The sequence below is a fragment of the Phyllopteryx taeniolatus genome, chromosome 18, assembly GCF_024500385.1.
Source record: "Phyllopteryx taeniolatus isolate TA_2022b chromosome 18, UOR_Ptae_1.2, whole genome shotgun sequence".
NCBI classification, from domain to species: Eukaryota; Metazoa; Chordata; class Actinopteri; order Syngnathiformes; family Syngnathidae; genus Phyllopteryx; species Phyllopteryx taeniolatus.
This window is the reverse complement of record NC_084519.1, coordinates 8,753,321-8,779,703: the sequence shown is the minus strand read 5'-3', so window position 1 is coordinate 8,779,703 and position 26,383 is coordinate 8,753,321. Positions and strand designations below refer to the sequence as shown.

At 40.5% G+C, this 26,383-nt stretch overlaps 1 protein-coding gene across 1 annotated transcript; it reads right to left on the bottom strand.

Moving 5' to 3' along the window:
• Nucleotides 1-1,795: 1,795 nt before the first annotated feature.
• On the bottom strand, nt 1,796-26,161 carry wdr26b (WD repeat domain 26b). Its single transcript, XM_061753518.1, has 14 exons — nt 25,400-26,161; nt 20,618-20,717; nt 18,193-18,249; nt 16,906-17,042; nt 16,133-16,230; nt 15,899-16,055; nt 14,766-14,904; nt 12,892-13,032; nt 12,121-12,240; nt 11,895-12,040; nt 10,635-10,713; nt 10,430-10,559; nt 8,834-9,028; nt 1,796-5,545 (listed from the first exon to the last, which is right to left on the bottom strand). Exons 1-14 carry the CDS (start codon nt 25,708-25,710, stop codon nt 5,520-5,522), a joined length of 1,836 nt encoding a protein of 611 aa, XP_061609502.1. The 5' UTR covers nt 25,711-26,161; the 3' UTR covers nt 1,796-5,519.
• Between the last annotated feature and the right edge of the window lie 222 nt (nt 26,162-26,383).

The window sequence follows — 26,383 nt, the reverse complement described above, 5'->3', positions numbered from 1 at the left end:
ATCAAAGTAATCTTTTTTTGTTTTGTTTTCCAAAAAACTGAATACTTTATTGAAAATATGCATACATGACACTTTTCCTACACAATACAAAACAGTACAATCACATCTGCAAATACCACATATACACCCCCACACACACATCCCACCCCACGCTCAAGGAATTTAGATACTCCAGTAAGCCCTTAGTACTTAAACCCCCCAAATGTTTCTAGAGAACTAAGACATGAAATTAAAATGAATCTCTTGGTAAACCTTATGAGACAACAGATTGCATTCAGACACTGCGTATGACAGAAACATTTGAGAATTTATTGCATAACCTTCATATCCCACATTACTAGTACACTTTTTGTACTCACTAGTAAAACAATTCCACACACTAGTAGACCAATTGTCTTACTAGTAAAATGTTTGCACAATTCTGGCGTTTCTGCATACTACGACAACTACATTACTAATGAGGTAAAACTGCACATTAGATGACAACTGCACGCTACAAGTACTACTAATGAAGCGCTAGATGTACATAGTAACATAGTTGTTCTACTAGTGAGGACAAACAGTGTACTAGTATGTGGACAATTTAGTGCACCTGTCAACCAACTACATGTTATTAGTTAGGCAAAACTTCACTAGTGGACATATGCGTGCTACTAGTGATGATATTAATTCCTACTAGTTAACATCTAGCGCTTTACTGGTAGTACTTAGCACACAGATGTCAAGTAGTGCCCAGTTTTGTGTTGTTAGTAACAAGTAGTTGCCCTTGTAGTGGAAAATTCTTTACTACGAAGACATCGTTGTTCAATGCACTGATTTGTCTTACTAGTGAGGACAAAGAGTGCACTAGTACATGGCTCTAACTAGTAGAATTTTACATCACTAGTAGTAATAGGAGCACAGTTGTCAAATAGTGCAGTTTTGCCTCACTAGTAACATTAACTTGTCCTCCTAGTATGCATGTCCTAATAGTGACGACCAGCACATTGACAATTCATCCCACTAGTCATTATGTTCTTCGTGAGGCAACACTTTGCAGTAGTGGGCATCTGCATGCTACTAGTACTACTAGTGAAGTGCTAAACGTTAACAAGAATTTTATAATGTCACTAGTGATATCAGTAGCACATAGTTGTCAACTTGAGCCAAACGCAGTTTTGCCTCACTAGTAACATGTAGCCGTCCTACTTGTATGTCACTTGTCCTACTAGTATGGACAAAGTGCATACTAGTACTGTATATGGACCTTCAGTTGGATATCAACAATATTGAATAAATGCTCAAATGGCTTTATTCAATATCTAGCTTAAGGTTGCACCAGCAGGCAAAAAAAAAAAAAGCAGTGGGCAAAACATTACTAATAAGACAGTCAGTCTACTAGTGCACTAAATTATCTTGACTAGTGGGGCCAAACCACATACTAGTGAAAAATGATATGAAATAAATGCTCAAACGCGCGTCACATTTTGGAATCCATTCTGCTGTCCAGGAGCTGGGATGAGGTGCAGGCATCGAAACGAAGAGACCCGCTTGGGCAACATCCCCTTTCAAGTGATTTGGCTTTGACAAACATGGAGAATGGACAATGGCACACAGAGAGCTGTCAGTCAACTACACACACGTGCAATTATTAAATCTTTTTTTGTTTTTAAAGGCGAGGGGTGGATCGTTTTAACCTGATCTGATTTTTGGGTAACACACTTCCAAACAGGTGTTACTGTGCATATCGCATGTTAGGAGACAAAATGCAACATAATACAACAACAAAAAAAGAATACAAAATAATAAGAAAGAGTCCAAATGTATGGTTATACTTTAATATGATCATACAGGGGGGAGATAATATAATATGTTGGAAAAAAATAAAATAAAATATTCAATAAAAACAAGACAGAAAAGCACTGTTTCTGAAACTGTTTTTTCTTTTTTAAACTGTATCTCAGTCTGTGGCAAAATCATCATCAGATACCCTGAAAAAAGGGGCAGGGAAGAAAGCTTTTGAATGGATACTGACCACTGGAAACCACGGAAAAGTTTGGCCATGCCCAATTTGCAAAAATCAGTCATAGATGAATTAGCAGGGGGCTCAAATTAAACAGCGAACACCATGACAACCTCTCCAACTTGACAGTAAATTAATGAGAGAAAGGGGAAGTTTTGTGTGTGTGTGTGTGCGTGCGTGCGTGTGTGTGTACCACTATACAAACAGGAAGGCAGTTTTGTGTGTGTGTGTGTACGTTTTAAGTCTAGAAACCGCAAACTCGCCGAGTCGTTGCTTCAGTAAGTACAATCGTTGACCTCCGATTAAAAAAAGTGAGCCTTTTTCTTCCAACTCATTTGAACACAGTGCAGTTCCAATGCCACATGGAGTTAGTGTAAAAAATAATAATCCCATATTTTAAAAAAAATAATAAAATATAAAATGGCTATCAAGTATTCTTTTGTTCCACAGATAGAGGTCCAAATGGCTTTGGATAACTTAGAATATTTTTATTATTTTATTTTTAAATCATCTTTTACAATTTTACTAAGGATTAAGGAAGCTTGGACGGGGGGGAAATCTTCTGCTGGTGTCAATTGAACACTGTCACGCACACACATGGAAAGACATTGGAGCATTTATTCCACATCCTTCATTTCCACTTTAAGGTCCATGTAATTGTACACTCTTTTCACTCACTAGTAAGACAATAGAGCACAACAGAACGACTAGGGCCCCTAGTAAAATGAGTGGGTCTTAGTAACATTTTTTTCCACTACTGTATGACATCTTTGCACACTAGTTGAATGACTACGGTGGCGAACTAGTAGAAAAACTACACGTTACTAGCGAGGCAAATCTGTGTACTAGTTGACAACTGCATGCAACAAATACTACTTGTGGCATTATAAAATTTAAATAGTTAACATCATGGGATTCACTAATAATACCAGGAGCATGCAGATGTCAACTACTGAATAGGTTTGCCTCACTAGTAACATAGTTGTCCTACTCGTGAGCAGAAATGTCCAAGACCCAGCTGCTTTACCAAGTACCAAGGATGTTAACCAGTAGAATTTTATGTGACTAAGAGTATCAGTAGCACACGGATGTCAATTAGTGCAGTTTTACCTCACTAGTAACACGTAGTTGTTTTATTGGTCCGCCTTACTCGTTCTACTAGTCTGCAGAAACATCATACAGTAGTGGAAGGTAGTGGTGGGAAAAAAAAAAAGTTACTCATAAGACTGGCATTCTTATAGCTTGCAGAATTTATTTCTGAGTGATAAAAGAGTATAATAAACATGAATAATTCTGCACACTAGTCGAACAACTATATCTTACTACTGAGGCAAAATTGTGCACTAGTTGACATACAAGTGTGACTAGAACTACTAGTGCAGCCCAAGGTGTTAACTAGTAAGATTTTGTCACTACTAGTACTAGTAGCACGCAGTTGTCAACTAGAGCACAGTTTTGCCTCACTAGTAGCATGTAGTTGTACTACTACTATGTCAAAGTTGTTCTACTAGTGAGGACAAAGTTCATAGTAGTAGACCGACCTTAAGGTGGTTATAAAGGATATCGAATAAATGCTCAAACGGCTTTATGGAAAACAGTAGTACAACAGTTGTTCTGTTAGTGTGTCAAATTATCTTACGAGTGAGAACAAAGAGCATACCAGTACATGGACATTAAGCTGCATTAAAAGGACATCAAATAAATGCTCAAACTGGTTTATTAAATATCCTTGATATCCAGGATAAGGTCGTACGAGTATGCCCAAAATGGCACTAGCAGTGGACAAAACATTACTAGTGAGACACAGTCGGTCTACTAGTGCACTATATTTTTTTACTACTGCATGACACATCTACACTCGGGTGGGAAAACTTTACTAGTTGGACAACTACAGTATATGTTACTAGTTAGGCAAAACCACAAGTGGGCATTTTGGTGCCACTAGTAGGGTCCAGGAGGCTACTACTGTGTGACAAATGCCTACTAGTTGGGCCTACTAGTGTGTTAATTTAGTATGAGTTGGCGAAATGTGGCACTCGGAGTGGAAAAAGAACATTACTAGTATGACACAGTTGACCTACTACTAGTGCACTGAGTTGTCTTACAAGTGAGGACAAAGAATGTACTAGTACATGGCCCTAAAGCTGGAAATCAAGGTTATGGCATAAATGCTCAAATGGCTTTCCCTACACACATACATGCACACTTGCACGCAACAACAGAGGAGAGACAGCAATGTGCGATGGGAAGCGTGTTTGTTTACTTTTGGCAGGAGGTCACAGTATATGTTTCGAAAATTAAGCCCCTCCTCCTCCCATGCACACACACAAGCACACACACTGATATGCAGCATCCCCCTTGTTTAGGTAGATGCAATTGTGCAGCAGCGAACGTCATGAAAAGGTAGAGGTGCGACGGGTGAGGGCTGGGAGAGGACCGTTCTCGCTAGTTTTGTCAGTAGAATCTAGATTCATCTACCGCTGTCTTTAAAAAAATAAAAAATAAATTTCACCGTAAACGTGTGGGTGTGTGTGTGTGTGTGTGTGAGAGTTGTCAGTGGAAGAAACACTACTCGCAAAAAGTTTGGAATATTGGGCTTTCAGGTGAATTTTCAAAACAAACCTAAAATACTACAGTGGTGCCTTGATATACGAGTTTAATTTGTTCTGCGAGCAAGCTTATATCTAAAAAAAAAACGTATCGCAGATCATCTTGAAATGAACGGAACTGCAGCACTGCAAAAACACAAATACCTAGTGAATTTGTCATTTTTATTGAAAACACCTAGTGTACTTATTTTAAGACAGTTTTGAAATTTTTCTAAATTTTCAGAAAGGCCACAAGACTTATCTTATTTAGGAAGCTTATGAAGTCTCCATTGGCAGATTTTATCACTTAAAACATTTTGTCTTTAAAAGAAGTGAAAAAAATCTGCCACTGGAAAGCCATATTAAGTTCACCCGTATAGGTTATAGTGCATTTTAGGTTCATACTGAAATCCGCCAAAAATTCAGACGTTTTTATAAGTATGCCCAATATTCAGACTTTTTTGAGAGTAGTAGTGTACGTTACAAAAATGTCCCTCCACCATTCTTTTCAATGGAGACTGGCAGACAAGAGACAAATGGATAAATGCCATCCAATCACAACAGCTGAACTGCGAGGGGATCTTGAAAACTGGTGGAGAGGGGTGGGGGGTAAGGGTGTTCTGCTGCTCACCCGTTGGTGGTGGTTGCATCCTCGTTGGACTGGGGGTTAAGGGGCGGACCAGGTGGGTCTGGATTTTATTTTTGTTAATTTTTTTTTTTTTTTTTTTTTTTTTGATGAGGACACCAAATTGTCCATAATCAAGGTCTGTTGGGACGTTTCTGCGTCCCAGTATCAGTCTGCTCTGTCATTTTTGTCTTGGTGGCTTGCACTTTTTTTTTTTTTTTTTTGCCTCGGCGTACTTTTTGGATCGGTGTAGAGATTGGATTTTTACTTTTATATTGGTGGGTTCTTGCGAGAGAAGTGTCCATCAACTGTCCATGTTACTGCAGTTCTCTGGGGAGACAACAAGAACAGCACATATGTTAGGATTTTTTTTAACAGGGCTTTAATTGTAAAATTACAAAAGATTTCATGAGCGATTGAGGTAGGAAGTGTTGAAATACATTAGAACAATATTGAGTCGCAAATTTTCCTTGCTGCCAATCTATGTAATTTTGTGCTCTTTCTGCAATGCCCTAAAATGGCTCCCAAATACGCTGCTCCTTCCAAAAGCTAACATTTCAACTTTACAGGGAACACCAGTGCGACTGGAGATTCCAGTCGAGAATCATCAGGCAGGCAAGGATACTTGCGGGGTTGACGCTCGGGCTGGGCGATATGGCCCAAAACAATACAAATCGAATCCCTTCAAGGGATACGGTATATACTGTATATCACAATTATAAACTTAAGTGTAAAAATTGCAATGGAATTATTTCTGAATGAGTTGTATAGTCCTAAAGCAAAGCTAAATTGATTTTAAAAAATGATAACATGAAATTTTGAGAACATTTAGTGCAGATCTCAAATTTCAAAATAAAAATGTTGCACTGTGGTACAAAAAAATAACAACAAATGACACTGCTGTTATTTTAAATACTTAATCAACTATAAATATATAACTTTTGATTGCTCCTCCTTGCTGATGTACAGTAGGCAGTAACATACTAATTCATTTCCGGGTTTTGGACATGTCTTGTGTGCTTACTATGTAGCTCACAGGTGTCAAACTGGTGGCCCAGGGGACAGATCCGGCCCGCCAAATCATTTTATGTGGCCCGCGAAAGCAGATCAAAATTGCGCAGTGTTCCTGTGTAATAACATTGAGATATTTGCAGGCATTTTTTTGTTACTAATTCCCCTTTCAAAACACGTGTAATAGTGGAAAAACTTGTTTTTATAGGCTTCTGATTTCAAAACTGGTTACTCATCAATGTGTTGTGTATACTGTATGTAATTATAGGTGGTAATCGTTTGTTTATTTGGGTTCACAGTTGTAGTGGCCCTCCAAGGGAAGTCATAACTATGATGTGGCCCGTGACAAAAATGAGTTTGACACCACTGGTGTAGCTGTTGTATTTTATTTATTTATTTACCTGCTAACCTGGTGGTCATATTCGGTTAATTCTCCACTGTAACACAGTTCTAGACAGTCTTTTGTGCAAAGTGTAGTGTACCACCCAAGCACTTTATTTCATTTTTTCACGACTACATTTCGCGATAGCTTAGCGGCTAGCATGACTTCTCCGTTTTCTATTAATTACTCCAAATCCTCCTTTAGTGATAAAATTACTTGTCAGACGTTTTGCTTATTTGCCATTTATTTAGTGGCTTTGCAGAGCAGCTTTGCACCGTGGAAGGACAGTGTTTAGCCGTGCGGGCTATCCAACCACATCTTGGAGCTAGGCGGTGCAGCGCAAGATTGTGTAGCGCCAAGCATTCCCACGATTGTTCTCGAGCAGTGGGGTAACCAAGAAGGAAGGGATGGCTCAATGTGGACGTATCGTTTTATTAACAAGCTCGGATCCGGTTAAAAAAAACAACAACAAAAAAAACAAAACATGGTGCTGGAAACTCCTCCAGCTCAATGGGTAGACCTGCTTTCAGTCATTTTCACACTGAGGCAGGTACAATGATGTCATCAACAAGTGTTACCACGATTGGTCGGTAGAGTCCAAATATATACCGTAGGGCAAATTTATACAGCCTAACGCAGGAATATCAAACTCATTTTAGTTTGCGGGCCAAATTCACCACAATTCTATCTCAAGTGGGCCGGACAAGAATATTTGTGGTTTAAAAACCCATAAGCAACAACTATTCAACATTTTCCACATTGTTTTGGTGCAAATAATTGCAAGTACAATATTCACATTTATTGATTATTATCTTGTTGCAAATTATACGAGCAGTCTGAATTTTTCAACAAAAACGATTTCCACAGTATTATGAATCATTGAGCGTGCACAATTCAGTTGTGGCAGTGCATGAAAAACAAAATCTAAAAGTTCCACCAAACCAACCTCTTTTGAACTGAAGCTTCTGATTTAAATTTTGTAATATTCAATGTCCTAAAATATTTATACAGGAGGCATTTATTTTCACAGAAATGTAGTGCGAAGGCGGTACAGTATTCTATATTAGTGTGCTCCTGAAACCTTTGGCCTTCGCTAGTGTTGTGCTCAAGACCAGACTATCTGAGACCAAGACTTGCCTGAGACCAGAGCCTACCGAGACCAAGACAGGAAAGACCAAGACTGAGACAAGCCGAGACCGTGACAAGACCAAAACCATACAAATCGATTTTAAAAACCATGACAAGGTTTAACATTTAAAGTGAATTCACTTTATAATACAATATAAATACATTTAATAAATAAATTGATAACCAAAAACAGTGTCTGCAACTCTTTCAAAGCACAACATGCAAAAATGTCCCCCAAAAAATTATATATATATATATATATATATATATATATATATACACACACACACACACACACACACACACACACACACACACACACACACACACACACAAATAACCTTAATTGTTGCAAAAAAATAAATATTTGTTTTTTAAAATTAAGATTTGAAGAAGAGCTTGGTTACATTTAAGAAACAAAAGCGACCGCAGCATTTTGTAACCTAAACATGCACAGTGGGGTCTCATAATAATTATTATGAGATCGCACCATACAAAGAGTGAAAAACTAGCCAATTTAGTTGCCCTAATCTTCAGCCAAAGTATAAAATGTAATATACAAGACCAAGACAAGACCTTAAAAATGTGGTCTCGAGACCAAGACACGTTGAGAGTGTTACAACACTAGCCTTCACAAGTGCGTCAATGCCTATGTGTTTAATTGTTGTCACCGCGCCCTCCAGTGGAAAAAAATAGCAACAACGGTTACTTTTATTGAAAAATAGCAGTGAATGTGTTCTCCATCCCCACGGGCCGAATTGAACCCCCGGTTCTGGCCTGCGGGATGCATGTTTGACACACCTGGTCTACCGCGCACACCTAGTTGACACCGGGGAAAGCAGGGTTGTGAACTTCTCGAGATGATGCAGAGAGCGGTCGGGAATGCAATTAGCAGTGGTACAAGTGAATTGTATTTGCCCTACAATTGGCTGGTGACCTTCCCAGCATGCACCCTGCCTCTCATTGCAAAGTCAGCTGGGAAAAACTCCAGCTCAACCGCAACCCTAATGAGGACAAGCACTATAGAAAATGGAAGGATAGATTACTTCCCATGTAATCTCATGGGAAATAATCATTCGCCCCCACATTGCCAGTACCGTTGAGTCCGTCCGCCTCTTGCGAGTCGAGGAAGGGCGCTGGCCCCCAGACGCGCACTGTGCCGTCGTCCGAGGCGGACGCCATGAGTCCCGGGATGGTCGGGTTCCAGCTCACGCAGTTTACGGTGCGCGTGTGGCCAGTCAGCTCAGCAATGGGAAGCTCGCCCCGCCGGTGCCAAATGTACACTTTATGGTCTGCGGGAGAAGAGAAGCAACAAACAAGAAGAATGAACAAATGAATAAAGGAATAAATACTTGTTCTTCCTTTATAGAGTTACAAAAATGTGTCCAAAAGACATGACTTATTTTTAAGATGGTAGGTAGGAAGCAACAAGACAACGATAAGGAGAGAGTGGGTGATATAGGTTACCCTCAAGGACTTTTCATACTGGAGGACCAAAAGTGCAATAAATAAAGTCATTAATTATTTAATTATTTCAATATTTAATTATTGCAGTAATAATGTTTTACTTATATGTTAATTATTTCACTGGCCTATATATAATTAAATAAATATTGAAATAATTAAATATTGAAATAACTGAATACTTCCTGAAATAGTTTAATATAAAATAATTCAGGATGTGCGGCACGGTGGTCGACTGGTTAGAGCGTCAGCCTCACAGTTCTGAGGACCGGGGTTCAATCCCCGGCCCCGCCTGTGTGGAGTTTGCATGTTCTCCCTGTCTCTGCGTGGGCACTCTAAATTGCCCGTAGGTGTGACTGTGAGTGCGAATGGTTGTTTGTTTGTATGTGCCCTGCGATTGGCTGGCAACCAGTTCAGGGTGTACCCCGCCTCCTGCCCGATGATAGCTGGGATAGGCTCCAGCACGCCCGCGACCCTAGTGAGGAGAAGCGCCTCAGAAAATGGATGGATGGACGGATGGATGGATAATTCAGGATGCATCTGATTATTCAATTATGTATTTATTTTAATTAACGGTACTTAAAAAATGTGGTACAGTATCATTTTCACCAGCGGGAAGCCGCAGTACTTTTTGGGTACTGGTACACCGTTCAACCCCACTCTAGTTGCCCAAATGTTGCACAATTTGGAGTCCAACCAACTTTTTGTGGCCAGATATGCCTCAAGCAGTTTTCTGCTCAAATAAGCATATTAGAAGAGTCAAACATACAAAATGGTAGTTATTAATAGCACAGGGAGGGAAAATTTATGAACAACATACATCCAGTAGACATTACAGGTACATCTCAATAAATTAGAACATAATAGAAAAGTTAATTTATTCCAGTAGTTAAATTAAAAAAGTTCCAATTGAAATATTTAACTGTGTGTGAAGTGAATCTATAAGAGTTTCACTTTTTGAATTGAACTACAGAAATAAGTTTTCCACAATATTCTAATTGATTGAGATGCGCCTGTATATGCAGGTTGATGGCCATTTGTGATGTTTCTCCCACAATATGACAATTGACCATTTTTTAACTAATTTGTTGTCAAATAGATTTAAGCACTTTTGCACAGAATTCCCATTTTCTTTCCAGGTACCCTAAATGGTGATACTGCAAAAAAAGAAATGTACAGAGCTTTTGAGTAGAAGACACAGTAAAAGATTAGGCTCTTGTATACTGTACCTTCGCTGCCGCTGGCAATAAAGTCTTCATTGTGTCCTCCGAAGCAGGAGTGGATGGTGTAGAAGCCCTGGGTGACACCTTGGTATTTCCTGACCAGCACTCGGTCCTGTAGGTCCCACAAGTGCACTCCCTAGGAAGCGTTAGATGGACCACTGATTACTGGATGTGTACATTATGACAGTTCAAGGAGAGACTGTCTGCTCACCTGAGTTGCTACATTTAACACAGCTAATCTTCCGTTCTTGGAAACAGTAAAAGACATGATAGGGTGGTCTTCCTGGACTCTGTGGGGCAAATAAACCAATCACAACAAATTAGCTACAGTGTTTTTGTGGGGGGTAATTTTACACAATTTTTTTTATTCACAGGTTTTCATTTTCATAGCAGACTTCCCCAAATTGCCAGCCGTTTTAGAGCAGTTTGATTGATCTTTCAAGACCTGTAGAATACTAATACCTTGACAAAATAAGGACCATAAACATTTTTTTTCTAGCGTTTTCCATTCTTTAGTAATCAACAGTAGTACATGGGTTGTCGTTTACATTTATATTTGTTAACTGTAATCCCATTGTTTACCGCCACCAACGTATATATACACTATATTGTCAAAAGTATTCACTCACCTGCCATGACTCACATGAACTTAAGTGACATCCCATTCCTAATCCTTAGGAATAGGAAGTCGGTCCACCCTTTGCAGCTACAGTGCCGTGAAAAAGTATTTGCCCCCTTCGCAAATTATTCTATTTTTGCAGTTCCCCCACTTTAACGTTTAATATCATCAAACAAATGTAAATATCAGACCAATATAACCCAAGTGAACTTGCATTTTAAGTTCACTTGGGTTATATTTGTTTTTAAATGGTGATTTCAGTTAAGGAAAAAAAAATATTCAAAGTTACCTGGCCTTGTGTGAAAACGTAATTACCACCCTTGTTAAATCATGAATTAATTGTGGCAAATATTTACATATTTATTTTCACAATCTCATTTTCTCTGCTTTCTGGTCAAAAATAGTTTTTGGGTGAAACCAACCCATGTTCTATTGCTGATTACTAAATATTGGAAAAAGCTAGACACACTTTTTTTTCTTGAAAAGGGGTCTACTCTTTCTTTTGGTAGGTTTAGTACTTATACTGTCACAAAACACATTTTCAAATTCTCTAAAACGGCTGGGTATTTGGGAAACACTGAAAATGGGTAGCAGTCAACTAGTTAACAGGAGAAAATGTGAATTTTTCCATTCAGCTTCTTGCTCGAGAACAGCAAGTTATGCAAAAAGCCCTGAAACATTGAACAGTTGGAAAAGTACATTCAAAAGTTTAGAGGTCAAATTAACTTTACCTTTCACGGTTATTTTTTGCACTTCAAGTTCATACTGAAATTTCACCCAAAACCCAATTTTCCAAACTTTTTGCGAGTATTGTACGTAACACGTGAAAGCAGACTTTTGCTGTATGCATACATGTTTCTGTCCGCGAGGTCCTCAAAGTTGTATCCCCGAATTCGTTGGTGGGTGTCTGAGGCCAGAACTGTCCTCCCGTCACCCAGGCACCACAGGCACTGGACTCTCACACCCTCCCACGAGTCCAACAGGTTGCCGTCCAGATCCTGAGGACACACGCCAAACGCTCCGCTTAAAGCGGTCACTGTACACAACACATTACGATGAGCAAATGACGTGTACGTACGCATTGATAGAACTGCCCCCTCTGGCCTCCGGTGACAAAGCGTTTGCCGTCAGGGTTCCAGGCCACGCTGGTCAAACTGTCCTCGTGGGACTGCGACATCTTTGTTCGCAGCTCCCCCGTCTGGTCAAAAGGCAGGATTGACAGGCAGATGAAGTGTATGGAAGAGAGGAGAAATGGGGGAAGGGCGACAGGGAAAAAACATTGAGAGGGAGAAAGAAGAGCTTTTTGAGGACACAGCTTATAGAACGTCTATAATGCATGGCTGAGGGTGTTTTTTTTTTACAAAAGGGGCTTCCATAACGCAGCCACTATGGGTGCTTTAAAGGAGACATTAAGCAAATTTTTACTCCAGTCGTACCTTGACTTCAGAGTTCAAGTCGTTCCGTGTCCAAGCTGGTAACTGAATTTATGTGCCTATCAAACCAATTTTTCCCAATGAAATAAATGGAAATGCCATTCAATGGCTGTTCCTAAAACGAGAGCTCTGCTTACCTTTTGGACAAATCTAAGAGACTAGCTGCCCTATCATGGGTGCGGAAAATGTGTGGGGGTTGTCAATATGCAAATTTGCCCCACTGTTAGTTCAGAAAGGCTCACTTATAGACACATTTTCATTAAAGGGAGATAAGTAAAGATTTGATTACTTAATTTCGCACTAGATGGGTAGGCAGGCACTCCAGAGACCCAAATATTTTCATGTAACCAATTCAAATGTCAGTTTTCCATAATATTTTTCATTTAAATTATTTGTAAAGCCACATAGTCGCATACCTGAACATTCCAGAGCCACAGCTCAGAGCAATCATCGGGTCCGCAGGCGATCAGGTAGGTGTCGTCGGGGCTCCAGGCAAGGTAGGAGACCCCGTACGCATGACCCTCCAGAGTCCGCAGCAGCTTTAGCTGGTGGCTCTCCTGCACAACGGCATCATGAAAGAGGATCATACAGTAATCCCTTGTTTATCGTGGGGGTTATGTTGCGGACAACCCCCGCAATGGGTAAAATCCATGAAGCAACGACCCCATATTTTTTGGACTATTTATACATATTTTAAAGCTGTATGAACCTCCCCAGACTCTTATTAATCTTTCCCACACTCCTATCAACCTACTCTTATAAACACTTTGTTTATGCTTGAAACACCTTCTAAACTCTTACCTACTTAAAATACAGGTTTATCGCAACAGTTAACTCTCACGCACCAAGTCTGCTCTGATACAGATAGTCGTAGGTTGCTGCTTGACACAGGCAGGACTGCTTTTACGGAGTTCAAAGTCTACTCTCATTGAGGAGCTACGGAACTGCAGTCTGGTCTGGCTGCCTACAACAACTCCAACTCCAAGGAGGAAGTAGAAGCGAGGCAAGAGAGTGTGTGTGTGTGTGTGTGTGTCCGTGAGAAAAATGCCTACACTAAACCGGTCCGCGGTGCAAAGAAGGTTGGGGAACACTGCTCTACAGTACAGCAATGTACAGTAGTACTATACACTATGTACATTTTACATAATGTATTTTAATATGTAATACATGCCATGTGTTTTGATGAATTTTTCTTAATTTTTCTACATTTTTTATACAGTTTCAATGTTTACCGTTTATTTGAATACCAAAAAAATATCGGCATACACTCAAAATCCCACGATCTGGCAAATTATGCGTGATATAAATATGAAAAAAAAAGCAATGCACCGAATCCGCAATAGCTGAAGAGCGATATAGCGAGGGAACACTGTAATACAATAAAAACAAACTATTGTAGACCAAATATAGTGTTCCCCCGGTACAGCTCAGTTCTCTGTTCGGGCAACTATGCTAATTTCCGTTAGCTCATCTACAGTGTTTTGCATTATATGTTAGCATTAAGCTAGGGGCCTTTAATGAGATGCAAACATATGGTTTGGTTGAACATTTTGGTATTAAATATGCAATGTTTAATTTTCCGGTAAACTTCAACTGGGTGTGACAAGCAGCTTAAAGCAAACACATTTGGCTTCTTATTTACAGAAATGGGCGAGCAAGAGAGTGTGAGCAGGCGCTAAGGAATGCCTTAAAAATTGTGTTTCAATAAGTTTAAGTGTGTTTTAATAAGTTTATTTGTGTTTAAAGCCTGTGGGAGTTGTATTTTAAAAATGTGTTTTAAATGGTCTCTCAAAAAGATTTTCACCTATTGCGGCTTAGTCTGGAACATATCATATCCTGTGCTATAAATGGGTTCATTGCACAATTCAAACATAAAATATCCATCCATCCATCCATCCATTTTCTGAGCCGCTTCTCCTCACTAGGGTCGCGGGCGTGCTGGAGCCTATCCCAGCTGTCATCGGGCAGGAGGCGGGGTACACCCTGAACTGGTTGCCAGCCAATCGCAGGGCACATAGAAACAAACAACCATTCTCACTCACAGTCATGCCTACGGGCAATTTAGAGTCTCCAATTAATGCATGTTTTTGGGATGTGGGAGGAAACCGGAGTGCCCGGAGAAAACCCACGCAGGCACGGGGAGAACATGCAAACTCCACACAGGCGGGGTCGGGGATTGAACCCGGATCCTCAGAACTGTGAGGCTGACGCTCTAACCAGTCGGCCACTGTACCGCCAACATAAAATATGGTAGCCCTAACAGTAGAATTTAGAATGCTTGCGTACACACCGGGTCCACCTGCCAAATGATGACGGTGGTATCTTTGGAGCCAGTAGCCAGCTTGGTGCCGTCGTTTGAGAACTTGCAGAACCATACTTCATTACAGTGCTCTGTCAGAATCTGCTGCGTGTAACATGGGAATTGCTTCCTGGGGGAAACAAAAAGAGGAAAAGAAAGGTTTAGGCTCTTTAAATAACATCTTTGGTAGGATTGACAGGGGGGATAAAAGTCCAACAAAAAGGTAAAGATAAGATGAGAAAGTAAACAAATAGATCTATAGCAAGCAAGGTCGCCAAACCAAGCACAGATTAAAATTACATTGAAACTTCAAAAAATTCATTGACCTGTTTTTAACGTTAGATTAACTCATTCATTTCAAACCATTTTCAGAGCAGTAACATTCTTGCCAATTTTCTGTCATTACAGACCAAACCAGTGACTGACTCATAATCAATTTGTTTGTGCATTTTCTGCACTGTAAATTTGAAATAATGTCCTATTTTTTAACAAAGGAATGGAAAATTGAGAGTAATTCCCCAAATCTTTCAGCCCTAGGCCTGATTGATGACTAGGTAGTTTTGATTCCGGCAATACAGTTACAAGATTATCAGCTTCCCAGTGACGAGGACTGGCTAAGTGTGGCTAAAGGTTTAGCCACATAAACGCACGTAATGCTGTGGCTAAGTACACACAACTGTGGCTAGGAGACTTTTATATGGTTTAGCCACACTGGCTAAGAGGTGTGCATGACCCAGTGACAACCCTGCAAACCTATCGAGAGAAAGAGTACTCTTTTCTTGCACCAGAAAAGGTTTTGTTTCTTGCTTTTTCTGTTCTTTAGTAATCAGCAGTAGAAGATGGGTGGCTCTCAATTCAAAGCGATGCACACCGCCACCTACAGTATCTGTTCAACATTACAGTGGTATACAAACCTGAATTTCACTGACAAGATCCACTTTCACGCGTACCCGTTGAAAAACGATCTTTAAAATATTCGTCAGCGGCAGAAAATGAATGAGTCAGTGAATGAGATTTAAAAAAAAAAACTAATAGCAAAATTATCAGTCTCTTTTTTGTTTTTTTTATCTTTGCGTCCTAATTGTAAATGGAAAGAACGAATGATGCATAGATTGAGTCCAGACCTGCTGCAGACGTGATCGATGAGTAACGACACCGAGTCCAGGCTGCTGTCCAGCTTGGTGTTGTGATAGAGGCAGCGGTCCCTCTGTAGCTCCACCGCCTGCCGCAGCAGGTTCTGCAGCCGCCGCGGGGGTAGCATCACGGATGGTGGCAGGTACGCTGTAGATATCGAGACAGAAGAGCGGCCATTAGTGGTCTGGTTGGGACCGGGAAGAAGACAAATGGCGTCCCCTCACTTTGTAATTTGTCCAGCAGTCGGCAGCGGGAGGCCGTGCCTTTGCCCTCCCACTCCGCCTTGGCCCTTAGATCCTCGGCATGGCTGCACATTAGATACCTGCAAGAAGACACAAGCAATCAAGGACAGTGGTACCTTGAATTATGAGTTTAATTTGGTACGTAAAGCTAATAACTCAATTTACTCCTATTGCAACTCAGTCTATCGCATTGAAATTAATTGAAATGCCATTAATCTGTTCCAGCCCCATTTGGTTGGCAACACAGAGCAGGAAGAAGAAACAAATAATTGAATTAAATCAACTAAGCGACAGCTAGTAACTCAAAAAACTCATAAGTTGGAGCACTTGTAAGACTCCTAAATTGTACAATACCCCTTATTTTCCATTATATTTTAAAATTGAAAATCAAGCAGTTCAAGTCCAATAAACAGCTTGAAAGAGTTTAAAGTGCTAAACTAAAAGTAAAAAGAAGAGGTAAATTTACCCAAAACTGAAAAATAATGTACATTTCTAAATTATACAAAAACCCACAGTCTCTACACTGGAACCCTTATTTCTTATTCATTCTCTCATTAAATAATTGATATTTGAAAATTAAACAATTTTATCCATATCAGCTATGTGGTACTTGAAATGTAAATGGGACATTGGATGTAGGCATTAAAACAGAATTGGACACAAGGACCTACAGTGTAAATCCAGCCAAAAAGGTTTGTCAGCAGGGTTTATAGACTATTGCATATTACAAGGTTTAAAGAGTAGTAAAGTAGTACCCGCTGAGCACGTGGATGCGGTCTGTGTTGTACTTGAGCGGTGTCAGCTCCCCGCGGAGCACCTGCAGAGCCTCCAGGACTTTGCCGTCTTCTAGGTACTCTAAATATTTCTGCTGCAGCAGCAAGAACTTCATACGCTGAACACAAAAATAAATAACTAAATAAATAAATAACACCTACATAGCCTACCTTACATAGCCTACATATCCTCAGGCTTTGTTCGAGTCTACCACCCTTTAAGTTTGTTCATAGCCATTTTTGGCCATGCACAGACAGTCTGTAATGTTGAAGATTTGATATGCTTTTTTAGGTTTTAAACATCATCAGTTCTTGGCATTAAAATGAACTTTTTATTTTTTAACTGCTCAAAATGCATTTTTTCTGGCAGAATGCACAGGTTGTAAAACAACCTTAAAAATTATTTTTTTTATACAAGTACAACCTTTTTTTTGTTGCTAAAGTGCTCTATAAATAAAGTTATGTTTAATTATACTGATGCTAATAGTATAGTCTTTCTGCAGCCAGAAGAGGGAACTTCCCCTTCTTAAATTGAAATGTAATTCTTCTCCAGGGTCAACAGAGGGTGTCTCCATTTCCTAAAATTTTAATTGCGTCATTCACTTACTCCATTGGCAAGCCATTAAATGCTTCTTTCGGAAAAATATCACATGAAATCGCTCCCTTTGTGATGAATGATGTCATCGGGTAGGAAACAAAAAATATAAAATTTTCAAGCAAAAACTCTACAATGAAACCCATTGTATCCAAATTGAGTGATTCAGTCAATAAGGAATTTAAAGAAAAAATCAGTTTTCATAGGTTTGAATTGGTCAAAAGTCACCACGATGGACCCAAAAGGTACAATTTGACATAAACAGTATTATATTGATATATTTAAAGAGCTGGAGTTGGAAATTACAACATCAGACAAAAAACCTCACCCTTGGGAAGTTTCATTACTTTTGCTTTAATGCATCAAAAACATTTTTTATTTTATTTTTTTAAAAGGAAGTAAGGTGGACAAAAATGGCTAGCATTAAGCCCATAGGATAAGATAATCTTAAAAAAATATTTTGATGAGGCTTTTTGGCACATTTTAGCTACTGTAAAAGTGTAAATGACACTACAGCAAAGCCTTCTGACACTCCATTATCATGGCAGTAAATGGTAATACTTTCTAGAAAACAACAACAACTAAAAAAGAACTTTCAGCGTGTCAGAATCCTTCTAGAATGCCCGTAAGATATTAATGGATCCCTGGTTTCGGGTTTGCGAAAGGCTGCTTACCACAATGGCGTTGGGAGAATGCATCAGTGCTCTCAGTTCGTTGAGATCATTCTCAGCCTGGACAAAAACAAAGCAGTGAGGGAAAAATGGTGAGCGCAGCAGTTTTCATACTCACACTGGGGGGGTTATGGGGTGAGGGGTCGGCAACCTCCAGTTTACGAGAGGTGTAAATACAGTGGGTATGGAAAGTTTTCAGACCCCCTTAAATTTTCACTCTCTTATATTGCAGCCATTTGTTAAAATCATTTAAGTTCATTTTTCCCTCATTAATGTACACACAGCACCCCATATTGACAGGGAAAAAAAACAGAATTGTTGAAATTTTTGAAAAACTGAAATATCACACAGCCATAAGTATTCAGACCCTTTGCTGTGACACTCATATGAAACTCACGTGCTGTCCATTTCTTCTGATCATCCTTAAAATGGTTCTATACCTTCATTGGAGTCCAGCTGTGTTTGATTATACTGTTTGGACTTGATTATGAAAGCCACACACCTGTCTGTATAAGACCTTACAGCTCACAGTGCATCTTAGAGCAAATGAGAATCATGAGGTCAAAGGAACTGCCTGAAGAGCACAGAGACAGAATTGTGGCAAGGCACAGATCTGGCCAAGGTTACAAAAAAAATGTCAGCTGCACTTAAGGTTCCTAAGAGCACAGTGGCATCCATAATCCTGAAATGGAAGACGTTTGGGACGATCAGAACCCTTCCTAGAGCTCGCCATCCAGCCAAACTGAGCAATCGGGGGAGAAGAGCCTCGTGAGAGAGGTAAAGAAGAACCCAAAGATCACTGTGGCTGAGCTCCAGAGATGCAGTCGGGAGATGGGAGAAAGTCCTAGAAAGTCAACCATCACTCCAGCCCTCCACCAATCGGGGCTTTATGGCAGAGTGGCCCGACGGAAGCCTCTCATCAGTGCAAGACACATGAAAGCCCTGACAACTGAAGGACTCCAAGATGGTGAGAAAGAAGATTCTCTGGTCTGAAAAGACCAAGTTAGAAATTGTTGGAAAATTCTAAGTGGCATGTGTGGAGAAAAGCAGGCAGTGCTCATCACCTGTCCAATATAGTCCCAACAGTGAAGCATGGTGGTGGCAGCATCATGTAGTGGGTGTGTTTTTCAGTTGCGGGGACAGGGAGACTGTTTATAATCGAAAAAAAGATGAATGCGGCCAAGTACAGGGATATACTGGACGAAAACCTTCTCCAGAGTGCTCAGAACCTCAGACTTGGCCGAAGGGTCACCTTCAGAAAAGACAATGACCCTAAGCACACAGCTAAAATACCGCAGAAATAGCTTCAGAACATCTCCGTGACCTTTTTTGAATGGCCCTGCCAGAGCCCTGACTTAAACCAAATTGAGCATCTGAGCATCTCTGGAAAGACCTGAAAATGGCTGCCCACCAACATTCACCATCCAACCTGAAAGGAGAGGATCTGCAAGGAGGACTGGCAGATGATCCCCAAATCCAGGTGTGAAAAACTTGTTGCATAATTCCCAAAAAGACTCATCGCTGTATTTGCTCAAAAGAGTGCTTCTACTAAAGTCTGAATACTTATGGCTGTGTGACATTTCAGTTTTTCTTTTTTAATAAATCTGCAAACATTTCAACAATTCCGTTTTTTTCTGTCAATATGGGGTGCTGTGTGTACATTAATGTGGAAAACAATGAACTTAAATGATTTTAGCAAATGGCTGCAATATAAAAAAAGAGTGAAACATTTAAGGGGGTCTGAAAACCACTGTGTGTGTATTTCTAATGGGAGAAAGGCATAACCCTGATTTTCACAAGACAATTTTATGACTTGGATTTGGAGTCAAGAAGTAGAATGAGGCCTGTTTTACATCATCCGAAGTAAAACCATCCATGTCCTTACCTTTACAGCTTTTTTTTCAACTTCATTTTCCATCCAGAAGCACTTAAGCACTTAAGAACAGTCATTAAGAGCCCCTCTTATAATGTTAGCTTAATGCACAGGGGACAAATTTGACTCATTTAAATGCCAGGGAAACATCATATAATTCCGTAGAATTGTGTAACATTTCTTAACATAAAGTTATGTTATGACTACTACATAGTGCATACCATGTTTTTATGACAAAATATAACTGTTTGATATGACAAAATGCAACATTTTGCAGTGTTTTTATGAGAAAATGCAGCCTCATCAAGATGACATCCAATGACTGTACTAAAACAATTTGCATTTACCAAGATGATGCTCAGTTGGGAGCTATTCATTTAACAATTTGTTTTATATAAACAACACATTTAAATGCCAATAAAAGGAGTATTACGATCATGGCCAGGGCAGTATTGATGTCTTGGTGTTTTGCGCAAGTGTAGCTAATGTTGTAGCCTGGGTAAGTGTATACAATAACAAGGCCCCGACTAACATGGTTGTCCCAGGCCAACTGACCTTGTCCCACTCGCCTTCCATGACATGGTTGCGGAACTTGCTCGCTGACGAGTGCTCCAGTCTGCAGCCCGACTCCTGCATCAGCAGGTCCACCGTCTGACTGCAGTAACCAAACAGAGAGACAGAGAGAGAGAGAGAGAGGGGGTGAATACACAAAATGAGGCAGACGTCTGAAAAATGTCACCGCTATCCTTCCCCCCTTGATATCATGTGTGCCTGAACCATTAGTCACAGTAACAATTTATACCAGAATATTCATGTGTAGCAGAGTTGCTACTTCAAGGCATCTGTGCTGAGGTAATGAAGCCTCAGGATAGCCTTTAGGATGATGACATCATGCTCAGGTTACAATGCAGCATTTCTAACCATGTATGTTCAAATGTTACAATGGTGCAGCAATGACCAGCTGTGGTCGTCGGTTCACGACGGAGTTCCATTCCTACAGCGACGACATAACCCAAATTCAGATGAAAGTTGGAAAGTGCCATAATCTACCACTAACCTATGCTTCACACAGGACATATTTAAAGGCATTATTTGTACAAAAAAAAAAAAAAAACATCTGTGGCATCAGTTGCGAGCCTTGTGGAACACTACCAGTTCTCTACTGTAATGTGATTGAAACATGAAGAGTATAATGTAAAACTGTAGACTAGAAAAGTAACGTAGTGCTCTGACTAGTATGCTAAAGTTGTCCTACTAGTGTGCAGAAATGTCATACAGTAGTGGGAAAAAAAATAACTATTACTAAGACACAGTCATTCTACTAGTGCGCTTGTCAAATAAATGCTCAAACAGCTTTCCATACAACAGTTTGAGAATTTTTTTATATTTTTGACATCCAGCTAAAAGTCCATATACTACGACGCTTTTTGTCATTACTAGTAGGACAATTACGTTACTAGTGAAACAAAACCGTGCACTAGTTGACAACGATGTGCTAGTACTACTAGTGACATTATAAAATTCTACTACAACCCCAATTCCAATGAAGTTGGGACGTTGTGTTAAACATAAATAAAAACAGAATACAATGATTTGCAACCTGTTCAACCTATATTTAATTGAATACACTACAACGACAAGATATTTAATGTTCAAACTGATCAACTTTATTGTTTTCAGCAAATAATCATTAACTTATAATTTTAAGCCTGCAACACGTTCCAAAAAAGCTGGGACAGGGTCATGTTTACCACTGTGTTACATCACCTTTTTTTTTTAATTGAATACACTACAACGACAAGATATTTAATGTTCAAACTGATCAACTTTATTGTTTTCAGCAAATAATCATTAACTTAGAATTTTAAGCCTGCAACACGTTCCAAAAAAGCTGGGACAGGGTCATGTTTACCACTGTGTTACATCACCTTTTCTTTTAACAACATTCAAAAAACATTTGGGAACTGAGGACACTAATTGTTGAAGCTTTGTAGGTGGAATTCTTTCCCATTCTTGCTTGATGTACAGCTTCAGCTGTTCAACAGTCCGGGGTCTCCGTTTTCATATTTTACGCTTCATAATGCGCCACACGTTTTCAATGGGAGACTGGTCTGGACTGCAGGCAGGCCAGTCTAGTACCCACACTCTTTTACTACGAAGCCACACTTTTCTAACACGTGCAGAATGTGGTTTGGCATTGTCTTGCTGAAATAATCAGGGGCGTCCATGAAAAAGATATTGCTTGGATGGCAGCATATGTTTCTCCCAAAACCTGTATGTACCTTTCAGCATTAATGGTGCCTTCCCAGATGTGTAAGTTACCCATGGCATTGGCACTAACACAGCCCCATACCATCACAGATGCTGGCTTTTGAACTTTGCGTCCATAATAGTCCGGATGGTTCTTTTCCTCTTTGGCCTGGAGGACACGACATCCACAATTTCCAAAAACAATTTGAAATTTGGACTTGTCGGACCACAGAACACTTTTCCACCTTTCATCAGTCCATCTTAGATGAGCTGGGGCCAAGAGAAGCCGGCGGCGTTTCTGGGTGTTGTTGATAAATGGCTTTTGCTTTGCATGGTAGCATTTCAAGTTGCACTTACGGATGTAGCGCCGAACTGTATTTACTGACATTGGTTTTCTGAAGTGTTCCTGAGCCCATGTGGTGATATCGTTTACACATTGATGTCGGTTTTTGATGCAGTGCCGCCTGAGGGATCGAAGGTCACGGGCATTCAATGTTGGTTTTCGGCCTTGCCGCTTACATGCAGTGATTTCTCTATATTCTCTGAACCTTTTGATGATATTATGGACCGTAGATGATGAAATCCCTAAATTCCTTGCAATTGTACGTTGAGGAACATTGTCCTTAAACTGTTCGACTATTTTCTCACGCACTTGTTCACAAAGAGGTGAACCTCGCCCCATCTTTGCTTGTGAATGACTGAGCAATTCAGGGAAGCTCCTTTTATACCCAATCATGGCACCCACCTGTTCCCAATTAGCCTGTTCACCTGTGGGATGTTCCAAACAGGTGTTTGATGAGCATTCCTCAACTTTCTCAGTCTTTTTTGCCACCTGTCTCAGCTTTTTTGGAACGTGTTGCAGCCATAAAATTCTAAGTTAATGATTATTTGCTAAAAACAATAAATAAATATTTTGTCTTTGTCGTGTATTCAATTAAATATAGGTTGAACATGATTTGCAAATAATTGTATTCTGTTTTCATTTATGTTTAACACAACGTCCCAACTTCATTGGAATTGGGGTTGTAGATCTACATCTAGGAGCTTTACTAGTTGTACTAATGGTGCACAGGTGTCAAGTAGTACACAACTTATATGCTCTCTAGCCTCACTAGTAAGACAATCCATCATACTAGTAAAGCAACTAGGGCACACTCGTAGAATGTCTGTCTCATACTAGTCAGCTAAACTGATTTATGGAAAGCTGTTTGAGCATTTCTTCAATATCGTAGATATCCGACTTAAACCTGTAATACATAGGTTCTGTCACCCCCTACGCTGGAATTCAGTATTACAACAACAGAACCGTCTCTTCGATATGACATAGGCGGCCCCTTGGATGTGATGATTCTACAGCATTTCTATTTTGTTCTTCTAAGGACAGCCATTGGGGGAAAAAGATGGATTCTTTGGAAGAGGCAATTGTTGTAAATTCCCTATTATTGCTAAGTTGTGTGTATGCGTTGCTTGGAAGATATGAACTTTTTATGTCAGGCACCTTGTTGGGCACCTAAGGGGTCCTTGGAAAGACTTTTTAAAATGTTTATTGAACATGTTCAATTAAAAAAAGAACAGACAAAGAGACATCCCCAGGAAGACGTGTTGTTTGCGGCAATTGTTTGTTTTGTTTACACAGCAATTATTGCATGATTATTTTCCGCTATCTAACACAAAATAATATGTTTAGATAACTTTATACGAACGGGAGACAAGGGGTACGTCATTTTCGGTACGCCACCAAGTGGGCCAGCTCAGAAATGCCACCAGTCAACACGAAATCTAAAAGACCAAATTCTGACAAATACAGTGAGCTGTTAGAGGATCTGATAGCCTTTATCAGCATTGCATGCGTCATCTCATCTGGTAGTGGCTTGGGTGATTTTTTTCTTACAAAAAATAGCTACATACTCTTGGGTCCAAGTACTAGTCTGCTCTCTATCCACACTGATAGGACAACTTTGGCATACAATTAAAAGTGTCATTGTATCAGAATTACTGCGCTAATGGTCACCTTACATTGCTTAATGACGCTCTCTGTACTTATGAGTTTATGTCCTAAATGTCTATTTTGCTATAGTGGCTGCTTGTTTGCTGTAGTACTAGAGAAGCGCCACCTACCAGTGACAAATTCATTACACATACTTGGCTAATAAACATGATTCTGATTCTAAGAGTAGGACAACAGCATGTTGGCAAAACTCCTCGTGAGCATTTTGGTGCGACCAGCAGGGCGCAGGAGGCTACTACTGTGAGACAAATGCCTGCTAGTTAGGCGTAGTTGTGGGTTTATTTAGCACTTGTCGGCCAAAAGTGGCACTGGGAGTTACTAGTAAGCCAGTCGTTCCACTTCTGCACTGAACTGTATTAGTAGTGAGGACAAGAATGTACTGGTTTATGGACCTTACACTCGATATCAAGGTTATACAATAAATGCTCAAACGGCTTTCCATTGACAATTAAAATAACTTTGGGGGGTGGGGAATCAAGTTGTCATTATTAACCTGTATAACATTGTAGTCGAATTGCATATAAAAACGCCTTGCATTCAACCTCTGAAACGTGACATTATCACCAGTGACAGCCAAAAATTTGGAAAACCACAACCCTAAAAAAACCAAACCAAAAAAAACCTATTATATAATAATTAGCTAAGCCACTATTTTTTTTAACGTTGTTAAAACGTTACTGACGACAGATGATGCAATGCACTCCAGTGCAAACCACTAAAAGTCGTGTCAAGAACACAAAACAACACACTTCAAATCCACTCATTTGATAGTTGGAATGTTTCTTGCTGTTGTTGTTGTGTTTTATTTGGTGTGTGAACACGACTGCTGAGTTAGCATGCTAAGTGGCTAAATGTTATTGTGCAAGATGGACCCCCTTCCTTCTTCTCTGCCTTCTTTGCGGAGTGCGAACGAGCGAAACATTCGGACCCATCCCCCCATGTTTGTGTCTTGTCAACGCACACTAATAGCGCTTCCATCGGCCTCTATGTCGCACTTTTAAAACCAATCGAAGCCAAGACGACAATATGATACTAAAACTCCGCTTCGGCTGCTCTAAACTCGGACTGCCACAACTTACTTAAGCCCCAGTCCGTGGAGATGTTGCCCTATGAGTCGAATGACATCTTCCTCCGCCTGCGATAAACGCTTCTTCTTCTTCAGCAAGCCCACCTCCGAGGCCGCGGCAGAAGTCCCGCAAGCAGCGGAGGTGGACGACGCGGATCCGTTGCTGGTGCCCACGCCGATGCCGTTGTCCGCAACTGAGAGTAGAAGCCCGTTGGAGTGCGCCGCCCCACCGCCGCAGTCTACAGCCGACGACGACTCGCCGTTCTGCGCGACGCTCAGGCAGGAAAGCTCGGCTGATTCTTGCCCCGCTCCGTTCGCCTGCATGCTGCTGCTGCTGCTGCTCAGGTGGCCGACGGTGCTGCGGTTAAAGTGGATGGTCGATGTGGCTCCGAGTCCCAAAACAACTCCGGCAAGGCCTGGCACAACCGCTGAAGCCCCGGGCTCTCCTGCTCCCTCCGCCGCCGAGGCTCGGTGCTTCTTCCGCGGGGGCGGCGACGCTCCGCCGGTGTCCGAGTCGGAGGAGGAGGAAGCGGAGGCCAGAGTTTCCTCACCGAGAGCGGCCGTGGTTAGAAGCCGGCGGTGCTCCGGGTGGGAAAAGGAGGTTCGACGTCCAGATTCGAGGCCTCGCTGCTCGAGCTCGGAGCGGACTGTCACCGTTGGCCGCTCCGTCTCTCGGCCCCGTTTTTGTTGTTGTTTCTCTCCAAACAGCTGCAGCTCGAATGGAGGCCTGGCGTTCTGACATCACCGGAAATTCCGACACTACCAAGTTTCCGGGTGGAACCACCGTTTGGCCGGGGGAGGTGCCCAGCACTTTTATTTTGGGAGCATACAGAATTTAAGAATATACTAAACACCGGTACTTTTAACGGAAATTAAAGAAATACTTTTTTTTAAATCAACCCATAAAAATATTATGTGAATTAATAATGAATAAAGTAAATGATTTATTCAATTCAACCCAAAACATGCGAATAACGTATTATTGTATATGTAAAAA

Coding starts and splice junctions, on each gene's coding strand:
- wdr26b (XM_061753518.1), bottom strand. CDS start 25,710: ATGCAGGCGAACGGAGCGGGGCAAGAATCAGCCGAGCTTTCCTGCCTG. Junction 13,033..14,765: donor TCATTTGGCAGGTGGACCCG/GTGTGTACGCAA, acceptor GCCGTTGTGCAG/GAGAGCCACCAGCTAAAGCT. Junction 10,560..10,634: donor TGTTAAATGTAGCAACTCAG/GTGAGCAGACAG, acceptor AACGCTTCCTAG/GGAGTGCACTTGTGGGACCT.